General features: G+C 41.7%; 1 protein-coding gene across 1 annotated transcript in view; it reads left to right on the forward strand.

The window, feature by feature from the left end:
* The window catches only part of PDE4B (phosphodiesterase 4B), a 636321-nt gene that overhangs the window by 483289 nt on the left and 135219 nt on the right, over positions 1 to 17813 (forward strand). The window contains exon 4 of the mRNA XM_060089922.1: positions 14662 to 14856. Within this exon, the coding sequence (XP_059945905.1) occupies positions 14662 to 14856 (195 nt within the window). The remainder of the gene's footprint in view (positions 1 to 14661; positions 14857 to 17813) is intronic.

Raw genomic sequence — 17813 nt, forward strand, 5'->3', positions numbered from 1 at the left:
GTATGTGGGCCTCTCACTGTTGTGGCCTCTCCCGTTGCGGAGCACAGGCTCCGGATGCGCAGGCCCAGCGGCCATGGCTCACGGGCCCAGCCGCTCCGCGGCATATGGGATCCTCCCAGACCGGGGCACGAACCCGTATCCCCTGCATCGGCAGGCGGACTCTCAACCACTGCGCCACCAGGGAGGCCCTGCTCTTTAGTTCTTTTAGGTCCTTGTTAAACATTTCTTGTATTTTCCCCATTCTATTTCCAAGATTTTGAATCATCCTTACTATCATTACTCTGAATTCTTTTTCAGGTAGCCTGCCTATTTCCTTTTCATTTGTTTGGTCTGGTGAATTTTTACCTTGCTCCTTCATCTGTTGTGTGTTTCTTTGTCTTCTCATATTGTTTAACTTACTCTGTTTGGAGTCTCCTTTTTGCAGGCTGCAGGTTCGTAGTACCTGTTGTTTTGGTGTCTGCCCCCAGTGGGTAAGTTTCATTCAGTGGGTTGTGTATGCTTCCTGGTGGAGGGGACTAGTTCCTGTGTTCTGGTGGATGAGGCTGGATCTTGTCTTTCTGGTGGGCAGGTCCGTGTCTGGTGGTGTGTTTTGGGGTATCTGTGACCTTATTATCATTTCAGGCAGCCTCTCTGCTAATGGGTGTGGTTTTGTTCCTGTGTTGCTAGTTGTTTGGCACAGGGTGTCTAGCACTGTAGCTTGCTGGTCGTTGAGTGGAGCTGTACCTTAGCCTTGAGAGGGGGATCTCTGGTAGAGCTTTCACCATTTGATGTTACATGGAGCTGGGAGGTCTCTGGTGGACCAATGTCCTGAACTCAGATGTCCCACCTCAGATCCCAGGCCTGACACCCAGCCAGAGCACCAAGACACTGTCAGCCATACGGCTCAGAAGAAAAAGGAGAAAGACAAAGAAAGAAAAGAAGGAAGGAAGGAAAGAAAGAAAGAAAAGAAAGAAAGAAGGAAAGAAACAAACAAACAAATAAAGAAACAAAGAAAGAATAAAGTAAAATAAAGTTATTAAAATAGAAAATAAAAAATAATTATTAAAAATAAAAAAACTAAAAAGTAATAAAAAGGAAAAAAAAAAAAGAATGAAGGAAGGGAGCAACCAAATGAGAAAACAGATCCACCAATGATAACAAGCACTATAAACTATAGTTAAAAAAAAAAAGGACAGACAGAATCCTAGGTCAAATGGTAAAAGTAAAGCTATACAGACAAAATCACACAAGGAAACATACACGTACACACTCACAAAAAGAGAAAAAGGAAAAATATATATATATCATTGCTACCAACATCCACTGTCTCATTTTGGGGATGATTTGTTGTCTTTTCAGGTATTCCAGAGATTCAGGGTACATCAAGTTGATTGTGGAGATTTAATCCACTGCTCCTGAGGCTGCTGGGAGAGATTTCCCTTTCTCTTCTTTGTTCGCACAGCTCCTGGAGTTCAGCTTTGGATTTGGCCCCACCTCTGCGTGTAGGTCACCTGAGGGTGTCTTTTCATTGCTCAAACAGGACAGGGTTAATGTAGCATCTGATTAGGGGGCTCTGGCTTACTTAGTCCAGTGGGGGGATGGGTACAGAATGTGGGGCGAGCCTTCAGTGGCAGAGGCCAGCGTGATGTTGCAACAGCCTGAGGTTCACCATGTGTTCTCCTGGGGGAGTTGTCCTTGGATCATAGGACCCTGGCAGTGGTGGGCTGCACAGGCTCCCAGGAGGGGAGTTGTGGATAGTGACCTGTGCTTGCACACAAGCTTCTTGATGGCTGCAGCTGCATCCTTAGCATTTCTTGCCCGTCTCTGGGGTCCACATTGATAGCCGTGCCTCGCTCCCCTCTCTGGAGCTCGTTTAGGTGGTACTCTGAATCCCTTCTCCTCACGCACCCCTAAACAATGGTCTGTTGCCTCTTAGGCAGTTCCAGACTTTTTCCCAGACTCCCTCCCGACTAGCTGTGTTGCACTAGGCCCCTTCAGGCTGTGTTCACGCAGCCAACCCCAGTCCTCTCCCTGGGATCTGACCTCCGAAGCCAGAGCCTGAGCTCCCAGCCCCCACCTGCCCTGGTGGGTGAGCAGACAAGCCTCTTGGGCTGGTGAGTTCTGGCTGGCACTTATCCTCTGTGCAGAAATCTCTCTGCTTTGCCCTCTGCACCCCTGTTGCTGCGCTCTCCTCTGTGCTCTGAAGCTTGCCCCCCCCGCCACAACCCACCGTCTCTGCCAGTGAAGAGGCTCCTAGTGTGTGGAAACATTTTCTCCTTTACAACTCCCTCCCAGTGGTGCAGATCGCAACCCTATTCTTTTTTTTTTTTTTTTTTTTTTGCAGTGCGCGAGCCTCTCACTGTTGTGGCCTCTCACATTGTGGAGCACAGGCTCCAGACACGCAGGCTCAGCAGCCATGGTTCACGGGCCTAGCCGCTCTGCGACATGTGGGATCTTCCTGGACCAGGGCACAAACCCATGTCCCCTGCATTGGCAGGGTCTTCTCAACCACTGCGCCACCAGGGGAGCCCCCATCCCTATTCTTTTGTCTCTGTTTTTTTTTTTTTTTCTTTTGCCCTACCCAGGTACATGGGGAGTTTCTTGCCTTTTGGGAAGTCTGAGGTCTTCTGCCAGTGTTCAGTAGGTGTTCTGTAGGAGTTGTTCCACATGTAGATATATTTCTGATGTATTTGTGGGGAGGAAGGTGATCTCCATGTCTTACTCCTCCGCCATCTTGAAAGTCTCCTCGCTCCTTATCCTGATATGTCATGTTTTTAAATTTATTCAGTTAAAAATACTTTTTATTTCTCTTTTGAATTTATCTTTAACTCATGAGTTATTTAGAATGTTTAGTTTCAAATATATGGAACTTTACTAGAGATCTTTCTGTTATGATTTCTAATTTAATTTCACTCTGATCAGAAAACATACTTTGTATGACTCAGATTTTTAAAAACCTATTGAGACTTGTCTTATGGCCTAGAATATTATCTCTCTTGGCAGCATATAGTTGGGTCATGCTCTTTTATCCATCTTGAAAATGTCTGCCTTTTAATTGTAGTATTAAGACCAGTTACATTAAAGGAGACTGTTAAGGTGGTCAGGTTTAAAGCTGCTATGTTGCTATTTGTTTTCTATTTGTCTTATCTCTTCAGTATGTGCTTTTTTTCTCTTTTTCTGCTTTGTTTTGGGTAATTAGGTGTTTTGTGCTTCCATTTTATTTCCTTAGGTATAGCTCTTCATTATTTTTTTAAAAATTAATGGTTACTTTAGGGATTCTAGTGTAAGTTTTAGCTTACCACAACCTACCTTCAAGCAGTACATATAGTATACATATAGTATAATCTTTTCCACAATATATTTCCATTTCTCCCTTCTTTGCCTTTGTGCACTTATTGTTATATGTCTTACTTCTACATGTGTTATAAATATCACAATACATTGTTATTATTTTTGCTTTTCAGTCAGTTATATTTTTCAGATATTTTAATAAGAAGCAAAAAATTTTCATTTCATTGTGTAGATTCAGATTTCCATCTGTTATTATTTTTCTTCTGCCTAAAGGATTTCCTTGCTAATGTACAAAATGGAAAGTGATGATGCATGAGCAAGTAAAGTAACATAGTCTCTGAATAGGGGGAAAGGGTAAGGCTCAGAACAGAAGACTTGACTTCAGATATAATCATGGAGATTTATTGATAGTAACAAGAGGAAATACTGAGCAGATATTTACTGATGTGAGTGAGTTGACTGAATTTGTTAATGGTTCCAATCAAACTGGGGGTCCAAGATCCACCATCCAATTGCTGAGTGGTCTTCAGCAAAATTTTTACACCCTTTGAACTTCAGTTTTCACATTCATAGAATCAAGTTAACATCTTCCCCACAGAGTGATATAGCAATGAAATGAGTTAATGTCTACCAAGCACATAACATGTGGCCCAGCTCACAGTGAGTGCTCTATACCTATGAGGGAAAAAAATGTGTTGCTTTTCTTAGCTTTACTGCCTAAGTCAAGGAGAAAAGATTCTGTGACCTCATTTTTCTACCTCTACTTTCTCTTATCTTCCTCCTCTCACCTCCCCCCACCTTCCTTTCTAAAAGAACATTTAAAACTCAAATACCAGGCTGTCTGCAGGTACAGTGTTCAAGACTGATAACATTTGGAGGCCAGATGTTAACTGATGTAAACACTATTAAGTGTTCTGTAGACCAGAGGCTGAGGCAATGATTTCCAATTTTATGATTATTATTTAAGTTAATAGCAAACCATACTGCCACTCCTTTCACCCCCTGACTCCACCAAAAGGGAGGTATGTAGCCTATTCATTCTCAAGAGAATATAAGTTTTTGAAATACAAAGTTCTTGAAACATTAAGTAATGCCATTTCACAAACTTAGGACTGGAAATGTAGCTTCAGTGCAGACCTCAACACCTACGTGAAGAGCCCTCTGAAAGGTCAACAACTTGTGAAATTTGATCTCAAAACTAGTCTCATTTTCTGAAATAAGCCCAGAGTAATAATCACAAAAAATGCTTCAAACCTCTAACAAGTTTTTATGCCAATTGATGTTTTAAATTTGAGCTTCCTAAGGATTAGTGTGGGTGCTACGCCAATGACAGGAAATCAATAAATGAGTCCTTCTCCTAATGAAGAAGAGTTGCTTTTAAAATAGCAATTAAGTTGGATCTGCTATGAATCAATAAGTTGATTGTTGGTGTTTAATATACTCATACACTCATTTATTTATTCACTAATCCATTGAATAGACATTGGTCCAGGACTAGCAATATGTGCCAAGCACATTGCCAGGCACTAGTTAATACATTGGTAAACACAACAAATGATCCTCATGGAGCTTGGCATTTTATGCAAGAGGAAGACAATTACAAAAATAATGAACATAAAAATAGATGTAGCAAAAAGCTGTAATAGTCCTGTGATGCAAAAGGGCCCTACTTATACAATGGTTTGGGGAAGGAATTTTTATGAGGTGACTTAATCCGAGGCTTAAAGAATGAGAAGAAGGCAGTCATAAAAAAGTAGAGATAATAAGCAGAGAGCAGCATTTATTCATTCATTCAACAAATATTTATTCAGCACTTTCTATAAACCAGGAACTGTTCAAAGCAAAGAAAATATACCAGTGAAAAAAAAACACACATGCAAAACTGCTGAGGTGGGAGAGGATTTGGCATGTTTCTGAAACAAAAAGGAAGCCCTTGAAGATGAATCATACTGAGCAAAGGGGAGTGTGGCACAAGATGAGGTTTCAGGGGTGGCAGGGGCAATACTATGTAGGGACTTTATGCTAAATACAATGACATGATTTGCTGTGTGTGTTAAGAGATTGCTCTTGCTGTTATGTGGAGAAGGGTTTGGAGGATGGAGGCAGGGTGGAAGCAAGGAGGTTCATAGGGTGACTACGCTAGTTCAAGTGCAATTTTAATGCTCTGAAACAGTGATGGCAGCAGAGACAGAGTGTACAGTTTTGATGTAGGAGGGAAAGGACTTTCTGGCCAACTGAAAAAGAAGAAGAGGGGTTGAGGAAGGATGTAAAATCATGGATGATTCAACTGAATAGATGGCGGCTTCATTTACCACAATGAGGGAGACTGGGTAAGTGGATGGAGGTTGGTGGGGGTTACTAGAGGAGGTTTGGGCTAAAGATTAAAATAAATTCATTTTTCTGGCCCAAGTTTTAAACAATTAAATCAATACAAAAGTGAAATTCAGTGTCTCATAGGGTTAACATGTCCCCCATCACTGGAGTATATACAAACATGCTAAATGACCATTTATCTACAATATTTTAGCTATAGATTTCAAGCAGAATTCTGAAACAGATTTCCAGGTGGTATGTGAGAACTTATAAAAGAAAGCAACAATTTCTTGAAACCATCATTCGTTGAATAAGAAATGGTTTTCCTAGACTGATCTCATTTCTCTCAAAGGTAGTTTCACTTGCCTTTGAGCTACTGGAAGCTGGTACCATATATTTTAATAAATATTTTATTTAATTATTAGAGTTTATTATTGGCAGGGCTACCAAACTTATAAATGCGAGTATTTTTATTTTGTTAAGAAACAAACCATTTGAATAAATTTTATGATAACCTTTTAGGAAAAGTGGAGAGAGTAGGCTGAAAAATATTGAGCTAGTAGGATAATTTGTACATCCAAAGTGCAGTTTTGTCATTGGGTTCCTTCCAATCTCTATTTTCATACCCTTTTAAGCCAAAGAATTGTGTCAAATGATATTTGGGTTTGAATGTGGTGCCATTTATTAAGTTAGTGATTTAATTTTCCTCTTCCCTGCCCACCCCCCTTTCTGAGTTGAGTTAGGTGCTCCATTGTCTCATACAGCTATCTCTACATTGATATCTATCTATTGATATATCTCTACCATAACACTTGTCCAGAATAATTGCAGCAGTAACACAAAGTAGTAAGTTCTCGACCTTGTAGTAAGGTCTCGACCTCCCACACCCCCACTTTATAAAGTCCACATACAAAACACATTCCTACACAAAATTATTCTCATCTGGGAGGCCCCTACCTTTCCTGGGAATCACTGTCCTATAGGAAGTGACCTTTACTGTTAAGAGTTGTCCTAGCTCTTAGAATGTTTCAGTGGATGAAAGTTTGAGAGTGGGTATATGAAATTTCAGCCATAATTATAAAACATGGAGAAACACACACTTTATAACATTCCTATGTCTGAAAATTATTTTTTACATGGAAAGAGATGGGCAGAACACTTTGCAAACAGGTTAGAAATGATAATGTTCTTATAATTATGAGGTAGGATTGTTTACATTTGGTCCTGTTTTTCTTGTGCATCAAATTACATAACATAGGAAAAACACAGTGTGAAGTTATTAAAGGATCATTAAAATATGCTCCTAAGCATTTGAAACAACGATATTTTTAAATGACCCTCATTTTATAATCCCAGTAGAAAAATTAGGTATTGATATTACTTATTTGTTTATGCATTTCCTTAGTGAAATATTAACACCCTGAGAAAAGATCTCAAACAACAAATAAAAGAACTTGCAATGTAGAGTCCTCAGCTAAAGGGACATCAAGAGGAATATTCATGGCATTTCCATCCACCATCAACATCAAGGGATGAGGATGATCATTGCCAGACAGGATCATTTGCCTTCTTCTTGGGCTTGATGCCCTATGGAAGGTATTCCAGCCATTCTTTGCAGGTGGTATTTGGTATTTGGTAGCAACCCCCTGGTTCTTCTTTATGGAGCTGACTTTTAGGGGTGATCACAGTAGAGAGCAGGGGATGACTCCATGTCTCCACACCACTTACACTCCTTTTTGTTGGAGAAGTCTGTGCTGTCTGTGGTGTGCATCAAAGAGGAGCTAGAATAAAGTTCCTGGTCTCGAACCATTTATTCCTTCATTTTTTTTCATTCATCAGACATTTGCTAAGTACCTCTGATAGGCATGACCCTTAGAAATGGGATAAATAATATGAAAAAGAGGTTCTGTGTCTTTGAGGAACACACCCCTTTGGGAGCAAACTAGAACACTTACAATTATTCTGGACAAGTGTTATGGTAGAGATATATCAATAGATAGATATCAGTGCAGAGATAGCTGTATGAGACAATGGCACACCTAACTCAACTCAGAAAGGGAGGTGGGCAGGGAAGAGGAAAATTAAATCAGTAGCTTAATAAATGGCACCACATTCAAACCCAAATATCATTTGACACAATTCTTTGGCTTAAAAGGGTATGAAAATAGAGATTGGAAGGAACCCAGTGACAAAATTTACTACTAACTTGATCAGGTCTCAACTCAAATGACAGCATCTGAGGAAGATGGGTAGTGCACCCGGTGTAAAGCAATAGACAGTCTACGAGGCTGTGTAGAGTGGGCCTGCTGACCACCCAACCTAGAAACATTCTTCTCCAAACCTGTTTCTACCATACCATTATGCCTTATCTTCCCCATAGCATTTATCACTTTCTGAAATCATCTCATTTGATTTATTTATTGTCCATCTCTCCCCACAAGGACTTTGTCTGTCTTATACATTGTTGAATTCTCCAGCCTAGAACAGTGTCTTGTTTCATAATGGATGCTAATAAATATTTGTTCAGTGAATGAGTTATCGTTAACAATGTAAAACCACATTGAACCACACTTGAGAACTGATCTATTTCTAAAATCTCTGTAACATGTTTAATCTCAGAGGCATCTCAAAGATTTTGTACAGATTCATTTCTTCATTCATTTCAGTGGTGAAAAACTAAGCCTTGGGGGCCAGAATATGGGGAGTGCCTGTTTCGTGGCAGTTATTTCTTCACAGAGCAGGAGCTGGAACCCAGGGCTCCAGAATCCCAGGGCTCTTTGGGATTACTCTGCTCCCTCTGGTTAAACTTCTCTGTGGGGAAAGCATCTTTGGGTTATTGCAGTGGAGGTAATTTTCAAAGCCCCTAGGAAAAAAGGAAAGGAGTGGGAAGATGTTTCTGGAATTCAGATGAGCTGAACATCATAGCTCTCCTTCCTATTCTATGGGAGGGAAGTCAAGACTGTGGAACTGGATTTTTAGGGCAAAACTGGGATATTCTGCCATAACTGTGGCCAGAGGAGGTCTGCCTGTTTTCAGCTGGGACATGGGCTCTACATCATGCTAACTATGATTTTGCACAGTTAAGTCCTTCATTAGAAATTAGGACTGGCTGCAGCCATTAATTATACAAAGGTGAGTCACTGTCATTGTGGGTAAAAATGCATGCCCCTGTGCAGCTTCCTCATCTACAGGGACCAGATTGCACATTGAGGTGATGGCCAATGTAAGTACATAAGTGAATGGTTATTTTTATCAAAGTGGTAAGCAAGCATTTGAAGATGTTAGTTTCTGAGTATAATTGAGGGAAATATTTTCCAACAGAACTTTAAAGAAACACAGCATTTTTTCACAAATATACCACCGCCCCAAAACACACACATACACACACACTCCACACCCAAACAAACACCTTATGATAGACAAAAAAGTTCTCCAAAACTCGTGGGATGGAGTTCCTGGCATACTACAGGGAGGACGGAGAAAGAGGACCCTACTGACTCCATTTGGGGACTCCTCTGAGATCTTTAGCTGCCAGAGGTTTTAATCCAAATAAAAATGGCTTTTTGTCAGATAAGAGATATGAACTGGTGAGATCCTCACATTCATTCAATAAATATTTGTTGGATGCTTTCTGGTGTGAAACTCAGTTCTGGGCCCTGGGAATACAAAATGAATAAGGCTTAGTCCCTGCTTCAAGGTCACAGTCTACTGGAGTGAGAGAGATAATGTAAACAGAGACATACAATCCAGGGTGGTAGGTTCTGGGATCAAAAAGAGTCTGTGAGGCCATGGAGGAGAGGACCCTGGGCACAGATTGCAGGATGAAATTAAAAGAGGTCACACTTGAGAATTTTTCAAATGAAGTTTCACATTTTGGAGGCTTCTGTTTTCTCCTTTTGAAATGCGGGGAAGAGAATCAGCCCAGAGTTGTGAGAATTTGACAATGTATTACCTAGAGAAGGAATGAGTTGTCAAAGAAAAGTCTCCTCTAATCCAGAAATGAGTGATTCCTAGGATGTTGCTTCATGACTCTTTGTTACAAAAATTGGGGTATGTGCAGGTAATTGGGGATCAGGAAACAACCACCCTGGGGACAATTGCAGGCAATTCTGTAACCACCTGGCTTAGCTTGAATTCTTGGAAATAGAGCTTCTTTTCATTTAATAAAAAGTTTCATGTACACCTTGTGATTCTGTTCTTTATCCCTGATTTTTCCTCCCAGGCTTATGAATAAGGCTTCAGTCCTATTTCTCCCTCGGAGACTGGCAAGTGGCCCTACCTGCTCCAGCTGGAGGCTGGGCAGTGCAGGCTGGGGAAGCTGTAGATGTCTTCTGCCGCCTGCTGGCTCCCTCTTAGCACCAGTGCAGGGCTGGCTTTGCATGGATTCCTAGGCAATGGAGTCCACCAGGAGAGAACGTGGGGCAGAGAATATTCCTGCTTTTATTAAAAAGAAAGAGACAAGAAGATGGCAGACAGAAGCTGGTATAGGAGGGCTTTTCCCATCATGGGGGTTTGTGTAAAGATATCACCATCTCAAACATCTAAGCCAGTGATTTTTGTATATAAGTTTGTTTTGTTCAGGGAGAACACAGCTGTGCCTTTTATTTATTTATTTATTTTATTTTTACATCATTGTCTCACAAAGCTTATCAAATAAGTTAATGATGCATCTGTATAGACTCATTTGAAGGAAACAGCAGAAACCCCTGCCAGTGGGAATTGAGATGAGGGTAAGGAGGCAGGAAGCGGGAAGGGACAGGAGAAACATTTCATAGTAAACTGACTTTCATTGGTTCAGCTGATATTTTTTGATAGACCTACTATTTACAAGGCTCCGATCCAGATGCCTGGGATACAAAACTAAGTAATATTGGGTCCCTTCTCTTTAGGAGATAAGACTCTATTGGGGAGCAGCTAAATAAGTGGATAATTAAATAAATGGAAAATTAAATAGAGATTACAAGTACTGTGATCAGGTACTGCTGTAAAAGAGTCTAGGAGAACACAGAAGAGGAGTATGTATCTAAATCGAGCTGGTAGCTGCAATGTTAGAAAATATTTACTGGAGAAGGTGGCACGAGCTGAATTTGAAGTAGTGATCGATTGGAGACAGTGGGGAGAAGGGCATTCCAGCTACGGGGAGCACCACCTCTCACACACAGCATCACCCACTATCACCGCTGCCTCGAGAAGCTGAGACCTCTAGAATCAAAGCAGGAGAAAGTTGTTAAAATATTAGGTCTTAGACAACAAGCAATTGACTCAGTCCAGGGCGATCTGCCGAGGCAGGCAGAATCACGGGGGACGGCAGCATACAGAATCCTGGACGTCAGAGAGCAGGACTTGGGGGTGGGGGAGTGTCTCTGATCCTAGAAAAAAGGCCACTTTCAATACTGTTTCAGTCCATATGCTGGCTCTCGGCAGGTCCCGTCAACTATTCAGAAACTTGTGCATGACATCCTCTCAGTCTATCTGAAACTTCTCATTGACGTCATCCGAATACTGAAGTAACTGTAAGCTCAAAGGTATCACTTACAATGTTATTTAAAATTAGAAATTCGGTGACCCACAATAGGGAAAATGCCTGAGGAAGTTCGGCACAAATTCTGTGTGAACCATTAAGTTCCATGGGCATGGAAAATGATAATTCTGAAAACTGCACACTATGTGGAAAAAAAATCATGATTCAAGCCTGCAGGAAAAATATTAACACTCAGAAAGAAATTACTAACCTGCTAATATTTTTTCTCTATTGTTTATATTTTACATAACATTCTTATTTATTTTTATAATAGTATTTTTTAATATAAAGAAGCCTAAAGGTGAAATATGAGTCCTGATTAAGGCAGGGCCAAAAATTACTCTAAATAAATAATGACCCCATTTGTATGTTCGCTTCTGATATCTCAGATTCTGTTTTTTCCCTAATTGTATTTCAGTTTATGTGGCATGTTCGTTTTGCTTGTGAAGCCTGTCCTCCGTCTTCCCCTTGCCCACACCCCTCTTCCCACCCTGGATCTGTGGGACGTATTGTGATGTCTGCCCACTAATTTTGCTGTGACTGGAGCTGGTGTCTGGTTGGTGATTCATGTTTGTTCCTAAGTTGTACATCTGTGTTGGTTGCTTTGAAACAGTGCCCCAGGGAATATGAAAGGCCATTTGTCTCCCTGAAACTGCTTCTTTGCCCCAGAGAATTCTTCCTTGGCTTTTTTCTGAATTCCCGCAAGCTCTTCTATGAGTTTAGGCAGGGTAAAGAAGAAAGAAAAAAGGAAAAGAAGAAAACAAAGGAAAGCACCATGGAGGGAGTTTTAGTGTCTGGGCCTAGTCCCTGCTTACCTGGCAGGACCAAACCTCCTGGTACTCCTGCTAACACTGGGGGCAGATGCTTTGTGACATCTACTTAAAGAGTAATACTTGTGGGCTTACTTTCTGCCCACTAGGAAGGCCTGCAGCAGGAAAGAGGGCAGAGTGAGCCCTGGTGTAAACCCTCAATGGAAAAAGTTCTGAGAGTTTGGTAGGCATACCCACTTGGCACATCTTCTAAGCTTTTAGCACCGATGTACACAGCGGTGACATTCATAATATGTAATGACTGGTACCACATGGGCACTGACCAATTAAAAGGACACAGGCCACCGTGCTGAAGCTAGAGGCCCCCTGCTGTTCCAGTCATCAGCAGATCCTGGATGGTCTGGGGCAGTGGCTGGCTGCCAACTGTTACAAAAGCATTTCAGGGACTTCCCTGGCCGTCCAGTGGTTAAGACTTTGCCTTCCAGTGCAGGGGGTGCAGGTTCAATCCCTGGTTGGAGAGCTAAGATCCCACATGCCTCGGGGTTAAAAAACCAAAACATAAAACAGAAGCAATAGGGTAACAAACTCAATAAAGACTTTAAAAATGGTCCACATCAAAAAAAAAAAAAAAAAAAGGATTTCAATGTTTTAATACCCATAAAGGCTGTACAGATAGATACCAAATGAATTACATGATTAGTCATGAAATTTCAAAGTTTATTTATGCCCACTCTTAAGCTTTATGTAGTCCCATCTTTACCTTTTAAGAGCCTTCCCTCTTTGTCCTTAAGAAGAGTTCAGAGCCAGCATCAAGTCCTAGTTCTACAAGCTCTGGGTGGCACAAAGGAGTCCTTATCCACAAAGGAGCTCTTTTTTTTACTCAACAACTAGTACAGATCTCACCCAAGGAAAGTGTGCAAGTCAGCTTACATTATATTTTCACTTGCTGCAACGTATTTTCCTTACAACATAGCTCTACCTCCAGGCAGGCTGGCAAACAGGCTGAAGTGTGTGATTGCCCACCTGCCTGCTTGTTGCAGTCTCTGAAAGACAGTCCCATCCCAGACCGTGAGCCTGCTGTGAAAATCCATCTGCAGTACCATGAAAGCCCAAATACATACATTGGATTGTTATGGCTCTTCCTTGTTCTCTTAACTGGAGATTCTCACTTGCTGCTTCTTATCAGACACCTGGAGTTTGTGGGTTGGCTAAAAGCAGCTTCTTGGAATGGTCTCCGGGGAAGCATTATGACCCTGAATTCTTTCATTTCTTCTTTCCCTGTTTCAGGGAAACCTACAGCCTCAGGGTAATTTACTGCCTCCCCTGTCTTCATCCACGATAACAGCCAAGGTTGCTCATAATCCGATTGACTCTCTACATGCCAAACACACATTTTGCTTGAATGTAGAGACTGAGGGGAAACTGCACTCAGTGACCCAGTGAGCCATTCTGGAGTTCTGTGATTACTGAAGTCTGAGGTTGTAGAAGACTGAATTGGAAGACTTGGGCCTTCCAATTCTTACTGTACAGTTAATAGCCTGTGATTTTGAGCAGGTGTTTAAAATCTCTCTAAGCCTCATTTTCCTCAAATGTAGACTGAGATCATACTACATACTTCATAGGGTCATGATAAGGGTTGTAAATGGAATAATAGATCAGAAAGCAATTTATAAAATAAAAAAATATATGCAAAATCCACCCCAAGAGAGAAGGCTATAAGAACTAGTGAACGAAAAGAACCACAAATGTAGAAATAAATTATGGCAGCTGGATGTGTATAAAGGAAGCCCGCTACTGTGGTCCAGCTTGGAAAAGAGAGCATCCTTATCCCAGTACTTCTCCAACACCTTTCTACAGAGCTTTAGCCAGAGAGCAGTGAGTTGTCTAGAGAAATACTAGGCAAGAGGGTTACTGTCAGTCTGAGGCTAAGGAAGGTTGTGCATGCAGGAAAAGTGCATAGGGGATGGTGGAGAGCATGGGAAGGACACAGTGCCTAAAGTAACACCAGGACCAGGAGAGAGTAAACAACAGCCAAAATGTCTACTGCTCCCACCTGTGTGTTCATTGATCAGAGCTTGTTCAACTAATTCTGGACTTGAGGGCACCTTTCTAGAGTGAGGTAGACTGACCAGAAATCTTAACGGCACTCCTCTGCCAGAGTCAGTAGCTGTATCCTCCTCCAGAGAGAAAGCTCTGCACCCCTGGAGGGCTCTTTGGCATTATCAGATTAATTAAGTCATTGTCTGTGCTTAAACTTGCATATAAATATTAAGTGTCAGGCTGGGCCTCCGGTTTAATCAGCCTGTGGATGTTTTCAGGATAGCACTCTGTTCCTGAAACATTCAGAAATGTGCACATTGTATCTTTAATGAGACTGTGATATTTATTTATGGTAGGAAGAAGCCTCCCAGCTAAGAAGACTCATTAAGTGATAGTTGAGTATCTGGCACTTAGAGCTGTGTTAGATGCTGTATCTGGAGTCGCTTATTATCAACAGTTTATTTTATGAATTTGTCAATGTTGCTCATGCCGCTGAAAGGCCATGGGATTTTGCTCCGGGGGTCAAATCCTGGCTCCAGTCTCTGCTGATGACTGAACTTCTGTGGGACTGTTCCGTTTGTATAAAATGAAAATGACTGCAACTCAGAACTATTTGGAGCCTTAAAACTTTCCATGAAGTGTGAAGTGCTATGTGAAGTTCCTGGCACGCATGGGTTCTCCATGTATGTATGTCAGATGCCCTTCTCTCTGTTTCTCATGTGACCAGTTTTCTTTTTTCTCTTTAAGCTTTGATGTGGAAAATGGCCCTTCCCCAGGTCGGAGCCCGCTGGATCCCCAGGCCAGCTCTTCCTCTGGGCTGGTGCTTCACGCCACTTTTCCCGGGCACAGCCAACGCAGAGAGTCCTTTCTCTATAGATCAGACAGCGACTATGACTTGTCACCAAAGGCGATGTCGAGAAACTCTTCACTTCCAAATGAGCAGTAAGTATGAGCTGTCTGGCTCCCAGTTTCACACTTACCTCATCTTTAACCCCATCACATCAGAGCAGCAACACTGTTCCCCTTTAACCCACAGGAAAGAGGGAGGAGAAAAATGAACAGAGCAAAGGTGACAACGATGACCACCTTAAGGATATTAATGCTGTCTTGCATGAGAAATATGTAGCCGGGGTTCCCAAGAGTGTTTAAAACCTCAGGCAACAGTGTTTGATTTACTTCGGTTATTGACACTTAAAAAAAATTATTATTTGGCTTCATTTCCTGAACTGCTGAATTGTTTATGGCATGAGAACCTTAACACTGTTTGCAAACCACATTCAAACTTTCCAAGGCATGTGCAGTTTGCATGAGGCTACAGCAGAGAAGGAAAATGGTGGTTGGTGACACGCATCCTCTCTGAGTGGCCTTTGCTGGGCGACATTTAAGAAGCTGTCATCTAGTCACATGTCTGTGTCCCTTCTCTGGAACCTTAACACAATGCCCACTTGTTGCCTGGCTCCTGGATGAGACAGAACATACTCCACCGCCCTATTAAGCATGGCTGATGTTTCTGTTTTGCTGCTATTAATTGGAGATCTCTAATTTTTATTTAAAAAACAACGACCGGGTTGTGTTACTTGTTTATTAAGTTTCTGAAACCAAATAAAATTGGATGCTGGGATTCATGCCTTAAAAGATCTCTAGGCACATGTACAATTGTATTTAACATCATATGTTATAAAAATATCAGTAGCTCTCTAAAGTCTCCAGCCTGGAAAATTCCACTGGGCTCTCTTCTGCTGTTGGAAAGGAAGCTAAAAAGGGTCACCCTCTTGTGAAAGGGGCAGGGGGCATTTTAAAGCTACCAATAAAAAGTATTCCCCAGGGAATTTTCATCAGCTAATTTTGACAGAGACACCCTTGCCCTAAAATATCTCAATCATCAGGTGGACCAAAATTCATTTATTCACTCATTTGGCAAAAATTTACTGAAGCTCTCCTATGTGCCATGCAGTGTGCCAGGCTTTGGGCATAAAAGGTGAGCAGAAAAGTGGGAAAAAAATCACAGATGCATTAAAAACAGACATTATTCTCTAAAAGTTTGCATGCTCTCAGGGAGGTTACAGTTAAATAAGAAAGATAAGAGGAACACTGCTACTGTGTGGAAGGAAACATTTAGTGAGTGCTTACTATAGGGCCCTGTTCATTTACATACGTTATCTCTTTTAATCTTTACAAAAGTCCCGTCATGTAGGCACCATTATTATCTCCACTCTATAAATGATGAAACGAAGACTCTGAGAAATGAGAAACCTGCCCCTCCCCCATGACTCTATGCCATGCTATATACCTTGATGTAGCTAAGAAAGACCATAGGCAAAACTTTGGGACTTTATTTACTTATGTTCTTCAAACTGCAAAGTAGAACCTCTCCTATCAGGTAGAAAACATGAGTGGAGTAGAGGTAACCTCTTTGCTGTAGATCATGTAGAACCACAGAAGTTTCTGACCAAGGTTTGGATGGGGGCTTTGACAGTGAACATCCCTTGAATTCTCTCTTCAACCAAAACAAACAACTTTCTAGACACCCCCGAGGGAGAGCATAGGAGATGTGTTGAGCTGAAGTAATTAGAGCTTCATTCACATAGTGCTTCACGGGTGAAAGACTAGCTTTGGAAGGCAGCTAATGCCTCCTCCCACCCCCCACCCCCAGACTCCTGACAAACAGCCTGATGCATCTCAGGGTCACTCAGAGGCTCCCCAGTAGGTTCTAACCAAATTTCAGATTAAACTCCAGTGATTCCTTACTTAGGACCAAAAGGTTATAGAAATTCTGAACATGAAGAGACTTTCAAGACCACAGTCCAACTAAGTCTATAGCTGTAGAAACAGACATCTAGTTCTGAACGACTCTGCATTCAGGTCCCTAATACTAATGGTTACCCTCTTTTCAATTTTACCAACCAGGAAAAATTCTCCCCTAACTTTAGAACCTACATAGAGTTGCCAACTTTAGATTTAGGCAAGTAAGGATTATATATGTAAGTTAACTAGTATCATTCTCCCTTTAAAAAAAAAAGAGTGAGTACCTTCAAGATGGCAGAGGAGTAGGATGTGGAGATCACCTTCCTCCCCACAAATACATCAAAAATACATCTACATGTGGAACAACTCCTACAGAACACCTACTGAATGCTGGCAGAAGACCTCAACTTCCAAAAAGGGTCTGGGTTCTCTGTCCAGGTATCAGGCATGAGCCTCTGAGGTAGCAGAGCTGAGTTCAGGACATTGGACCACCAGAGAGCTCCAGGTCCCACATAACATCAATCGGCGGAAGCTCTCACAGGGACTGCCGTCTCAACGCTAAGATGCATCGCCACTCAAAAAACAGCAAGCGCCACTGCTGGACACCCCATACCAAACAACTAGCAAGACAGGAACACAACCACACCCATTATCAGAGAGGCTACCTAAATTCATAAAAAGGGCACAAACACTCCAAAACACACCACTGGACATGGTCCTGCCCAGCAGAAAGACAAGATCCAGCCTCATCCTCCTGATCACAGGCACTAGTCTCCTCCACCAGGAAGCCTACACAACCCACTGAAGCAACCTTAACCACTGGGGGCGGACACCAAACACAAGGGGAACTACGAACTTGCAGGCTGCGAAAAGGCGACCCCAGACACAGTAAGTTAAGTAAAATGAGAAGACAAAGAAATACACAGCAGATGAAGGAGCAAGGTAAAAACCCACCAGACCAAACAAATGAAGAGGAAACAGACAGTTAACCTGAAAAAGAATTCAGAATAATGATAGTAAAGATGATCCAAAATCTTGGAAATAGAATAGAGAAAATACAAGAAATGTTTAACAAGGACCTAGAAGAACTAAAGAGCAAAGAAACAATGATGAACAACACAATAAATGAAATTAAAAATTCTCTAGAAGGAATC

Source organism: Mesoplodon densirostris, chromosome 2 (assembly GCF_025265405.1).
Source record: "Mesoplodon densirostris isolate mMesDen1 chromosome 2, mMesDen1 primary haplotype, whole genome shotgun sequence".
NCBI lineage: Eukaryota > Metazoa > Chordata > Mammalia > Artiodactyla > Ziphiidae > Mesoplodon > Mesoplodon densirostris.